The 12,158-nt window shown below is 42.1% G+C and overlaps 1 protein-coding gene across 1 annotated transcript in view; it reads right to left on the bottom strand.

The window, feature by feature from the left end:
* SLC49A4 (solute carrier family 49 member 4) overlaps positions 1 to 10,902 on the bottom strand; it is a 390,034-nt gene extending 379,132 nt beyond the window's left edge. Inside the window, exon 1 of the mRNA XM_069224669.1 lies at positions 10,400 to 10,902. Coding sequence (XP_069080770.1) covers positions 10,400 to 10,871 — 472 coding nt within the window. The 5' untranslated portion in view covers positions 10,872 to 10,902. The remainder of the gene's footprint in view (positions 1 to 10,399) is intronic.
* Positions 10,903 to 12,158: the final 1,256 nt, after the last annotated feature.

Below are 12,158 nucleotides of genomic sequence, written 5' to 3' on the forward strand. Positions count from 1 at the left end.
TCTATCTATCAGCTGACTTCACTGAGAGTGATCGCATTCTGCTCTTCCACAAAGAGCATATCGGCACACAAAGTAGTGTTGTTCAGTGCCAAGAACTACTGTGGCAATCAGTGACATAATGAAACTAGAGGGGGGGCCCTGCAAAGAACATGGAGGCCCCAATCCAGACCCACTCACGGCAGGTGCTGTCCTGAGAGGGCCCTGCAGGACCACTGGTGGCAATGTGTGCTTTTTGAGACCAAAAACCTTTTTTTTTGTCTTTTTGACACTGTTTGTTACAATGGTGACGGCCTGACAGCTCCCACAACAATAAAGTGTTACAAAAGCCATGTCAAAACAATATAAGCACTAACAAAACCAAAAGACTCACAAAAAATGTCAGAACGGCTGGCTTTGCTTTTTATTTTCATTCTTCCTTTATTCTTGTTAAAAATTGTTACACTGATTTTCCATTAGGAATATTTTTGGGGGAAATACTGACTTGCATCAACACATTTTACTAAATGACGCTTCAAAGAAATAGCATCTAAAATTTCACAGTACAGAAAAGTTTTTTTTTTCCTACTTGCACTTTTTTCTGAACATTTTATTTTGAAATATCAACAGGAGTGTAACCACTTGTCCCAGTATTCATCAAGGAGTCCCTCTAGTTTCTTTTGGGAGACCCTCACTAGCTATTTTCTACCCAAGTATATTATTTCTCTGGGTTTTAAGGAATCACACTAATTGTAATACAACACATGTAATTTACATGATAACATCCCCTTGCAACCTGTGGTATGTAGGCATGACATGCAGGAAGGTTAAGACATGCATAGGAAAGCACAGGAGTATTATTAGGTGCCAATGAATCACAACCCGAACGAGTAGTCATTTTCTGATTGCACAACATTCAGGGGATGATTTGAAATTGGTGTTGCTGGAGACCCTTGGCAATGTAGATGTACATGCAGACAGAAATTTATTACAAAAAGAACAATGTTGAATTTACTGTTTGAAGACACATCACCATGGCCTTAATGATGAGATCCCTTGAACCCAAGTAACGTAATAGAGATATGTAACTTTTCCTGACAACTCTGTGGAGTCAGTACCAACTATGAGGTGGCGGAACGATGACATGAAAGAAAGAAGTAGAGTAAATGCATCCAAATAATCTTTCCCAGAAATATTCATAAATTGAAAAGACTGAGGATGGTGTTATATATGGAATTTTTCAGAACAAGACACAGAACCAAGTCCCTGATTTTAATCTAAATCCTGGAATCGGCAGTCTCTAATAATCCAGGAATGACTGTAATACACTTCAAACAGGCGCGGCCCATCCTTTAGGGCAGAGGGGCCACGCCCCCCCACCTTTTGCCCCTCATGAAGAGTGTCTGTCAGGCTGAACAAAGTTCAGCCTGACAGACACTCTTCATGTTCAGGTCAGGCAGCCAGGAGCAGACATGAGTGATTTGTGCAGACTCCTGGCTGCCTGAGCTGCACTTTGCAGGCCTGAGAAGGTCACAGCTCCTATGGGCATGACCTCCTCGGCTCAGCAAAGGTGCCTCGAGGCCCTCCCGTGGGTGACGAGGAAAGTGTCACCCACTGACTTCGACCTGGGCGCTTCAGGTTTAATACTTGTGGTAGAAAATAGCTGGTGAGAGTATCCCAAAAGAAACTAGAGGGTCTCCATGGTGAATACTGGGATAGGTGGTTACACTACTGTTGATATTAAAAGATTGTTGGTTGGGAAGCTGAGTGGTAACCTGATACTTCTACCTCTCCTGTTTGATTGTGGTGCATTTTATTTTGAAAGCATAGAATTATCACTCTTGCTTACAAGCTTCTGCAAACATTTGCATCTAATCAGAGAGCATTCTAGGAGCATTGTACTTAGCCTCATATTGTTAAACTTTTCAAACATGTGTATACTTTTTTTTTTTTTTACTGGAACCACTGTAAGTAGTGCCGTGTGAAGTTAAAAAGTTTATTATAGCACTCATGCTAATAATGAACGCTTCCCATTAATGAACTAAAAGTACAAGTTCTAACAGCATTAACATATGGACACACATATTACCTCAAATGAAGACAGTTCCCCTCTCTGTAAACTGGCAGCCAAAGGGTTTGTGCTGCAGGGGGTTGGACCTACTTGTCCCAAGGACAAAACAAACATAAAAACTTGTTGCCCTTCACCCCAAACAGTATGTCCTGGGCACCAGGCGATAGGAATTCCACATCCCTGCATAGTGCTTCGAATGGCCAGGGACTGTCTGCACGTTTTGGAAGGGGAGGGGGGAGTGGGAAGAAATCCCCATTCTCAATTAAGACTGTGGCCAACACTCCAAAAAACTTTTCTTGGCTTTATTTGTACTGTGTTCCCATGGTGACATGCACAGTTTCTTGCCAGTCAATCAAGTGTTGTGTGCTGTAAACCCACTCAAACCCACTCCACGCATATGTGGGGCTCCACTGTTGGGCATTATCTTGGCAGGCATGTTAAAGGAGATAACAGGCAAACAAAACAAGAGTTCAACAGCACCGGAAGGGTGGGAAGGTTGGGGATGATTCGGGGGTTTGGAGGTATGCTGTTTCTCTATATCCAAAATGTACATGTGCTTCCTCTTTGTCAGCTCTGGTTAAGGGTAGTCCTATCACCTGTACTGATTGTTGATTTGTTATGATGTGCTCTGTACTTTGTTCTGCACAGCTTCTCTGCACATGTACACCAATAGAAATTTGCAAAAAAAGGCAACAAAAAAAAAAATCTCACTTTTGACCCACAAAAGCAGAACAGCAGCATGATCTGTCAGAGGTGGCTCGAACAGGCACCTCGAGCTGAAAGAAGCAAGGTGTGGAGGAGGAGAAAGCACTTTTCCTTTTAAAGAAATCAGCTTGTAATTATTTAAGAGAAGACAGGCTAACCTATGCTGCACCTAGATTACATGGTGGAGCCACTAAAGAAGCAGGTGCATGCCTGGACAGGGCTAAACTAATAAGAAGCTTCTCCATATGAGATAAGTGCTTGATATAATCTGCTCCAAGCATTAAGATATGAAAGCAAGATCCCGCCATAATAATTTAAGGATTGTGGGTCTAGCTAAGTTGATGGATATGGGCAGATCTGAACTGTATGTGGAGACTCTATTAACAGATCTGTTCAGAAAGTATAGTTGCTCCCCAGGATGTGCTGTGGAGGGGGTGCCTAGATCATTGGGTGCCATGCCACCGCACGAAGCAAGACCCACAGTGGGGAGTCTGTTTAGTTTCTGTGACCAACAGATTGTGCTACTCATCTACATGTATAAGGCGAGGTGCAACATCAGGGATCAAACTGTCTTTCTATTCAGTTTTCAACTTGACATGCAGGGGACAAGAATGGTGTGTGTGATGTGAAGAAGAAACAGATATGCATTGAATGAAATCCCATAAATAATGTTCTACCCAGTCTGGTTGCATGTGTGCAGGAATTATAACTTCCATTCCTTTACTGCTCCACAGGACGGGGCTGACATCTTGATGCAATGTGCCAGAAAATAAAGGCAAGGCGTGGGGAGCACTGGCCACACAAATACATCCTCCCACAGAGACTGAACAAAGCCAATGATGTTGAGGGCTTAGTTTACACGATAATCCTCACAATGCCATGCTGATGTTGGGACTTATTTGAGCTGGGCTTACCATGCCAACTATAATCACCAGCAGAACACGATTTAATAATGCACTGGCCAGCTGCCCTGGAAGCCTCTTACTTTCAGGAGCCATCTAAGTCTGGGCGCAAGCTTTTTTTCCTTCCTAACTTTGGGCTGAGGAATGGATGGGCTCCTCATCGCACTGTGTGGCAATCAGGGTAAACTACTGGTGTTTCATAAATTGGGTGCATAGTTTTCTTTGGTAGTTCAGTTTCACTGACTGGTTGGGAGATCAATGTGGGTGGTGGGTTGGGTTGCTGATGTTTATCATAGGCAAAATAAATAGTTTCTCCTTGTGATCACATTTGGTGGATAAACTGTTCATAAGTGAAGGTTTGTCTATGGAAGAACACTTCAAATCAACGTAGCCCAAGAAAGTGAGGCAGCATAGATATGGCATGCTGCAAGAAACATATTTGATTCTCTCCTGCTTCACCTCCAAATGAGGAAATAGTAAATTATGTGCCTAGTTCAGCTTGCACTTGAGGGGTAGTGATACTTATTCAAAAGACTGTCAATTTTAAATCGAGCAAGATTATTGTTGACTACATTGGCAGCTATTTGCATGTACAGGGCTTCTTTGTCTGCACACCACTAACCCTCATCAATATTTATGGTCTGAACAATGATTTAATAACTATACAGATAAAATATTTGACCTTTGCAGACAGCACAGTGTCAGTATTTTCTTTTGGGAAGGGACTTTAACCTTGTTTTAGATCCATTCCTGGACAGATCTCGCCCTTACACGAAATCCTTATTGTATGGCATGGAAATTCTGGAGTTGGAGAGCATATGGAGAGGATGACATGGATTGTTACATGCATTTTTATTGTATTTCACTGTGCACATCACATTATCTTGCAAAGATGATTTTTGGGACACAGACTTCTGATCCTCTAGCTGTCTAATATAATCAGTCTACCAAGATTTTTGACCACTTCCATACTAAATTGATGTGCCCTAAGGAATCAGGTAGAATCACTCTCTCAATAAGTTACTGTATGGGAGACATAAAAGCTCATCATTACAATCTGTCCCCTGGGCGGGTCGAGGGGTTGGATGTCATCCAAGTCAAATAAGGAACAATTAAGGAATTACTGTGTTTGCATTTACTGCCAAGGCTTATAAAAGTCCAGTGTGCTACCATGTTCCCACTGAAGGGGCCACTGTTGTTCCATTACTCTAACCTGACAAAGACAAATTGTATAGGCCCCTGTCTCTTCTAAATATTGACACTAAAATACTGGTGCCGATAATAATTAATCTATTTTTTTTATGAATGGTCACTTCTGTATTTTTGTGTACTGTTTTGTAGTTCAAATAATCAAAAATGCTTTGGCTTGGGTCCTCAGCTTCCAGTGTTGACTCAGTAAGGGGCCCTGGATTCCAATAATGATTCAGAGGGGGTACCCCGATTCCTGTAATAATTGAGGGTCAACATAAATCAAAAAGGTTAAGAACCACTGATCTATAAAATTAAATAGGTAAAGGGGTAAACAGGGTTGTGTCTTTCCTTTACATTCGCCAAACATTACTTGCCTATGTATTGCGATTCAGGGTGCACCAACTTTGGAGCATGTGTCTTAATTCAACGCACCTCAACCAACATTTCTCACATAATTCATTGAACACCCTTTCAGCCTAACAAACCAAAAGGGCACCAGATACTGATGCAAATCGGAGACTGCTGCAGCCCTGTAAGTACTAAAGACACCCAATCAGAAGGTGGGGTCACATCCAACCCAACTCAAAAGAACGTACCAGATACTAGTCAACACGCAGTCCTAATACTCTACTGAAAGCAAGCACCATCCAAGGCAGAACAGTGATTGCAGGCTCCAGAAAATGGGTTTCAGAAAACGTAAGGCAATCAGAAAAACCATCAGGCCCCTCACAGCACTTTAAAACATAGCCTGAACTTGTAACCTCGAATTCTGCATTAGCCTGCTACTCACTATAAAATACTTCATTGCCTTGTCAGGGGTAAAAGGTGTGATATATAAGTAATTACAATACAATTTGTTGGCCCCTACAGAAGCATTAGAAACGATGTGCATAAGAATAATAAGGGGTTAGTAGGACAAACACCAGACAAACAAACATGCACAAAGAGCAACATTGAGGCAGCCTGTTTGTTACCTGAGGGGAACAGAAGGTCACCCATTGGAGTACGAGCAAACCCAAGCAGATCTCTTCCTGGGGAACACTGCACCCCACAGTCTACTCCTTGGCTTCACTGCCAAACACGGAGACCCTCATATAACTATTTCCTTCAAAATAGTCTTAACCAGCATCAATAATCCTAACACTGGTCTGCGTCAACACCCACAGCCATCTGGAAAAGCACTTTCCAGGGAGTCCCCTTCGCTTACAAGCCCATACCTCTGTCAATTAGGCCCTATAAAAATACTTAAAAATTAAGAACCATTGCAACTTATATCAAATGTTGGTACACGCCCCTGATTACAAAAAAACACTATTTCAAAATGTTCAGCATGTCGGACAACATAAAGAACTCTAGAACCCATTACTTTTCGATCAATCACCTTTTTTTGAGTTGAAGATGGATCGCTGTTGAATAAGCAATGAAGATCCTCATTTCGCTAACTGGGTGTGATACACTCAAACCACGTTAATTAGCTCTGGTAGGCCTAAATTACCAGGTAATTCAAGCATGCAAGCGAAGTGTTGTTTCTTAATATTTTATTGTACTTCTTTTATCACCTCTTGTTCGTTCCCGTCTTCTTGAACCAGGTGAACAGGACTAACACCACTTTGTGGATTGTATTCAAAGAAGAGCGTTACGCATAAGAAAACCGTCCTTAAAACTATCACGTGGGTCTTGCACATATGAAAAACGACGCACGTGAAACAGATAACGAAACACTCTTGGAATGAGGAACCAGACTACCGCTATCATGATTTACGAGTCAGCACTACAGCTGACCGCGTCAGATGGCGTAGTAAACCCACACAGACAAGTTAATGCAGATCTTTAAAAAAAATCAGGGCTTTTATTAAGGGCTGAAGACTGTGCTTCTTTCAAGCAAACATATTTACTATAAAAGCAAAAAAAAACTGCTTAAAATGCCGAATCACTCTTTCCAAAATAATATGGTGGACATCATGTAGGGATGACTCATTACTCTCTCCCTCTCATCCCTGGTGTACTCTGTTTCTCAGGACACTTGGTTAATACAACTAAGAGCAATTTTAGGAAAACTGTCGAGTTGTGCTAAAATCTGTACTTGTCACTAACTTTATAAAAGACACCTATACTTATTGACTTGTTGAATGAGGTTGGGTTTAACTCGGCTGACATAAAACTAGATTCACAAGAGTGAGGAAAAGGTGAATAGAGGTGGAAATAGATCCTGGCGTATAGGGTGTTGTATTTTATCAAACTGATCAGAGTAACATTAAAAAATAAAATAAAATTTAAAAAAATAAAAAATGTTCAGAATCCGAAGACGATATCAACGTAATAAAAAAAAAAAAAAGTTAAGTGATAAGGGGTTAGCAGTGATCCTAAAAACTTCTACATCGATGGGTGACGTATATATTAACTTCTGGGTGTTTATATCCCTTTCATGCTGTCAAGCCCCTGTTGGTAAGTTAAACAGATGCTCACCCATTTGGTTGGCCCTATCTGTTTATACACTTGTTGAATGAGGTTATTTGGATGATTAAAATAGACCTGATAAAAATTTACCAACTTACTGTTTTGGTTTGATGTCAAGCTAATAGTCTTCAAAAGAAGGGTAGGAAAGGTTTGTATCTGGATAGAGGAGGTGGAATGCAAGCGGGTCAGACAGTGAAGTCAGATATCTGCCCACTTTCCTCTGATCACTACATTCTGCTTATGAGACACGTTTGCTACAACATAAAGGCAGTCCTTAAGTTTTGTTTTTTCTCTAATTGCTGCATTCCTTTTTGCAGTTTATGTATTTTGAATCAAAGGAGTAATATAAATAAAGTTTGGGCAAACCAGTGGTCGGTCATAGTCAAGAGTCCAGTCAAGGGACGAGAGGACACCAATTCTACAGACCTTGGTCTATACATCCTACAATATCAATACTCAATTAAAGATAATATGAACAGTTTGCCTTTAAAATGTCTTCTGAATGTAGCTGTGGCAAAGGATTGGTCTTGGTTGGTCAATGCTGAGCACGGTGGCCAGTCACAGGTTCATGGTTGTCAGGTAGTAAAGAAGCCAGATTCTGAAGATGACCCATGCCACTGCTCCAGTAAGCTTTGTGCAAAACAATGATTAATTGATTTAATCATACAAGTGAAGAGCTTTTACAGTGTTTTTCATTAAATTATGTTCTGATATCTCCTAGGAGCATTAACTACTTCTCTTGTGGCACAGTTCTGTAGTTTTTAACGGTTTTTGAATAGATCTCTTTGTGCACCAATAAAAAGGATCTGCAAATAATCAATTATGGCTTCTGCAACCCTGGATCTGTGCTTCTAATCTTAAAATGATACCGAGTTTGCTTGACTGTTTAAGATATTACCTTGAAGAACCTACCCCTGTATTGGTGAGTTTATTCATAAAGGATGGGGAAAATAAAGACATCAAATGCCTTAGCTTTCTCCAGAGGAACAACTGTGGTATCAGGAATACTTTACAATATAGAGAGCTGCTGGAAACCAAAAATAGCTCTGGCAAAATGTTCAACTTAGCCCAACACTGCAGGAGGCCGTGATTAGAATGAAGGTATGAGAGCATGATGGGGTCATGGCTGCCCATCCTGCTCTGAAAGCACTCCCATAGACTGCAATCTGACAGGGAGAAGCCAGGGTGGTGCTACGGTTAGTCAAGCCCTGTTGGTATTTTATTTCATCTAGTTTTCGCAATGAGGCAAACAGTAAGAATTCTGCTTTGGCACTACTGAGACAAACTAATCACTGTCTGGTTATTCCATATGGTAGCAGGACCAGACGAGATGGAAGAATGATTGTATGGAAGAATGAAAAACTCTATGATCATTGATGTAATATCTATACATAGATCCAAAAATTGTGGCGAATGCCGTGAGCAAAATGGAGCCCAAGAATAAACCAGAGGCCAAGCAAATGAAAAAATCCCTATGAAGGCTGCAACAAGTCAAAGAATAGGAAAGGCATATATCATTCAACAGTACATCAGGCATCCTTTAATACGGGCTCTCATCACCTAAACTAGATAGAAGGGTTGTGGGAGCTGTAGATTTCAGGACAAGGAAAGTTTGGAACTAGCCCTTATATGCTTCATTTATTTGGAACAGATGTTAGTACTAGGCCAAGAGCTATGTTGAGGTTCTTTATTTTATGTGTTGGATAAAGCGATGTCCTCAAAGAGGTGTGAAACAGGAATGGGGTCAACTTGGCAGTCCATGATCTCTATTGTAGCACTACTAAAACAATGGTCGTTCTGTTTCATCCAGACACTGAACCACAATCTTGAAATATACTCATTTAGCGTAGGGAATTTTTTGGGAGCACGTTTCCCTCGGAAGCTTAAATGTTAAATTCATTTACTTAGCGCCATGTATATGTTTCTTAAATAACAACATTAAATAACCTTTTTCATCATTTCACAATATGAGTTGCATGTTGTGAAAATACGACAGATTGGTAAATCTTAGAAAGTTTAACCAGAAGCCTTGGAGGGTCCCATATGTCTCGGAGATGCTTGAAACAATGCTGCCCAGTGTTTGTTTAACAAACAAATGCTTTCTGAGTCTTGTATTTTCAGTTGGCTTTCATTGCCCTGATGGGACTAAAGAACCGGGGTATGTTAGTCTGCTAAAGGAAACAAGATAACTTGAAACATGGCTCCCTACTGGCCTGTAACTCCACAGTCAAGCTGCTCATAAACAAACAAAATGAGATATCAAATACATCAATGGTTACTAATTAAAGATGGTAGTGATCAACAAATAATAGATGTCCAATGATCACCAAAAAGTTGTAGGTGGTATACAGTAAAATAAGGGACCGTTGTTGCTGTATTAACCCACAAGCGAAGGCCAGTAGCAAGTCAGTGCAAGGTACATTTTAAGGACACAAACAGGGAAAATTAACAGCGTCATTCCATTCAAAGGTTATAAGATAGGTGGCAGTCGGTACCTCATCAGTGTGTGTCATGTGATTGTCTCGCAAAAAGGGTCAAAGGATGAAAGTACAAAGTCTGAAATGCAAGAGTTTTAAGGCTAGACAGTAGACACTCCGGGGCCCACGAGGAAAGAAAGAAAGCTAAGAATCAGCAGGTCAGGGAACGCCGAGTTGTAAGTAACCTGGGCCCAGTAGCCATTAATATAGCTCCAGTGGGCACGCGAAAGTCATGAGGTGTACTGTACCAAGAACACACATGCCAGCATTTCAGAAGGGAAAAGTGGTAGATTGAAAAAGATAATCGGGAGAATGTAATCCCCCCATTTGACTTCTACTGAATGAGATGCAATTTCAGGTAGGAGGCAGCCAAAATAAAACCATATTTGGCTTTTATATTGGGGAGTGTCCCACCTGAATATGTAAGAACCAGTGGTCAGCGGCTAGGAGTGAAGTGGAAAGTGTCTGTAGTCAGCGGAGAGGGGTGCAGTAGCCAGGAGAACGGACGGGGACCCAAAGGTGAACCGGCAGAGCCCCAGAGAACAGAGGCCCGAGATCAATGGGGAAACAATGCTATCGGAGGAGGGGAGATCAGCGGAGGCCTGGAGGTCAGCACTCACCCTTCTTGTCCATAAGCCACATGAAGAGGAAGCAAGGCAGGAAGCCGATGGGCCCCCACAGCACCAACAGTGCAATGTCCAGGTTAGAGAAGCCATAAGCCTGCTTGGCCGAGCCTTGAATGGGACCCCAAGTGTTCCATACCAGGCCCTGCATAAATGCCAGCATCGAAAATAGGCCAAGGACCAGCCAGCGTCGACCGAACACCCGGCTGCCCCTGGCCGGAGAGGTGGGCAGCCCAAGCAGCGCCTCCCGCTCCTCCGGGGCGCTGCGGCTCCACTGCAGACCCATGCTGCCCGGCACCGGGGAGGGGAGCGCTGGGGGAACGGTGGATGGTAAACGCCGCCCTGAAGCGCTGCCGGGAGACCAGTTCCTGCTACGACCGGCGAAAACACCTGCCTGCTTCAGAGCTGGATGCCGGGTACTGGGAACTGTAGAATCAAAACAAGCCCGGTCCCAGCGCATGCGCAGCATGCACAGCTCCTCTTGTCTGAACTACACATTGTTACACAATACTCCGTGGGGAAACCACGAGGAAGGGGAACAAAGGGTGGTCAAAGGGAAGAAGAAAGCGCAGTCCACGTGGAGAAAGGATTAACGCTACAGAGGAAGGTGACTAGTCGCAGCACGGACCAGAGACAGCTCCAAGCACTTCAGGCTCAGCACAGGGTAGATGTATAAGAGGAGGGGGAGGCACAGCATGCACACACAAGCTGTGGCAAAGCCAATAGATCTCACCTTTATAATGCAAATGCTTTGGTGTTGGCTTTGACAATGTTTGCTTGTAAAACACTGTTTTTCAAAAGCAAAAGAAAAAAACTATTTCAAAATATTGGAGAAAAAGCAAACACGTATCTTATGATAGTACAAAAAGTATTTACTCAGGAACCTCTGCACCGAACCTAAAACAATAGTATCTGAATATAAAGGGAAACGCTTCCCAAGGCCTTGTTTATTTTCGAAAGGATTTAATCATTTTCTTCTCTGGACTATTCCACTGAGCAGATTTGTTGGCCTCCTGCACACCAGCTGAATGAGTGCAGCAGATGGCCCTTGGTTCAATGCCATGAAAGACTTTGGGTGTCAAAGCTTGTGCTTTCATACAATACGTGAAATGTAGAAGATAAAATAAAAAATTGGCCCTTAAAGTCAGTTTTTCAGCCATAACTGTAGGAGGCTGGCCTGGCTTATAGTGGGTACCTTGTGGTACTTACACCTTGTGCAAGGTCCAGTTACGCCTTATTAGTAGAATAGAGGTGTTTCTAGCAGATTAGGCGGTTAGAGGTAGCTATGGCAAAGCAGCTTAGGCTAAACTAGGAGAAATGCAAAGCTCCTACTATACCACTTATATCATATAGCACAATATCATAAGAAAACACAATACTCAGAGTCACTAAAAATAAAGGTACTTTATTTTAGTGACAATATGCCAAAAGTATTTCAGAGGATACCCTCACTTAGGAGGTAAATAATATACACAAATTATATGTACACAAACCCAAAACAGGTAAGTAACAATAAGAAAAGTAGTGCAAACAATGTAGAATCACAATAGGATGCAATAGGTAGATATAGGCCTAGGGGCAACACAAACCAAATACTCCAAAAGTGGAATGCGAATCACGAGTGGACCCCAGGCCTATGGGAGGTTGTAGAGGGTCGCTGGGACTGTAAGAAAACAGTAAGGGTGTCCAAAATACCCCACCCCAAAACCATGAAAAGTAGGAGTAACGTTACCCTACTACCCCAGAAAGACAGAAT

The sequence above is a fragment of the Pleurodeles waltl genome, chromosome 3_1 (assembly GCF_031143425.1).
Source record: "Pleurodeles waltl isolate 20211129_DDA chromosome 3_1, aPleWal1.hap1.20221129, whole genome shotgun sequence".
Lineage (NCBI taxonomy): Eukaryota > Metazoa > Chordata > Amphibia > Caudata > Salamandridae > Pleurodeles > Pleurodeles waltl.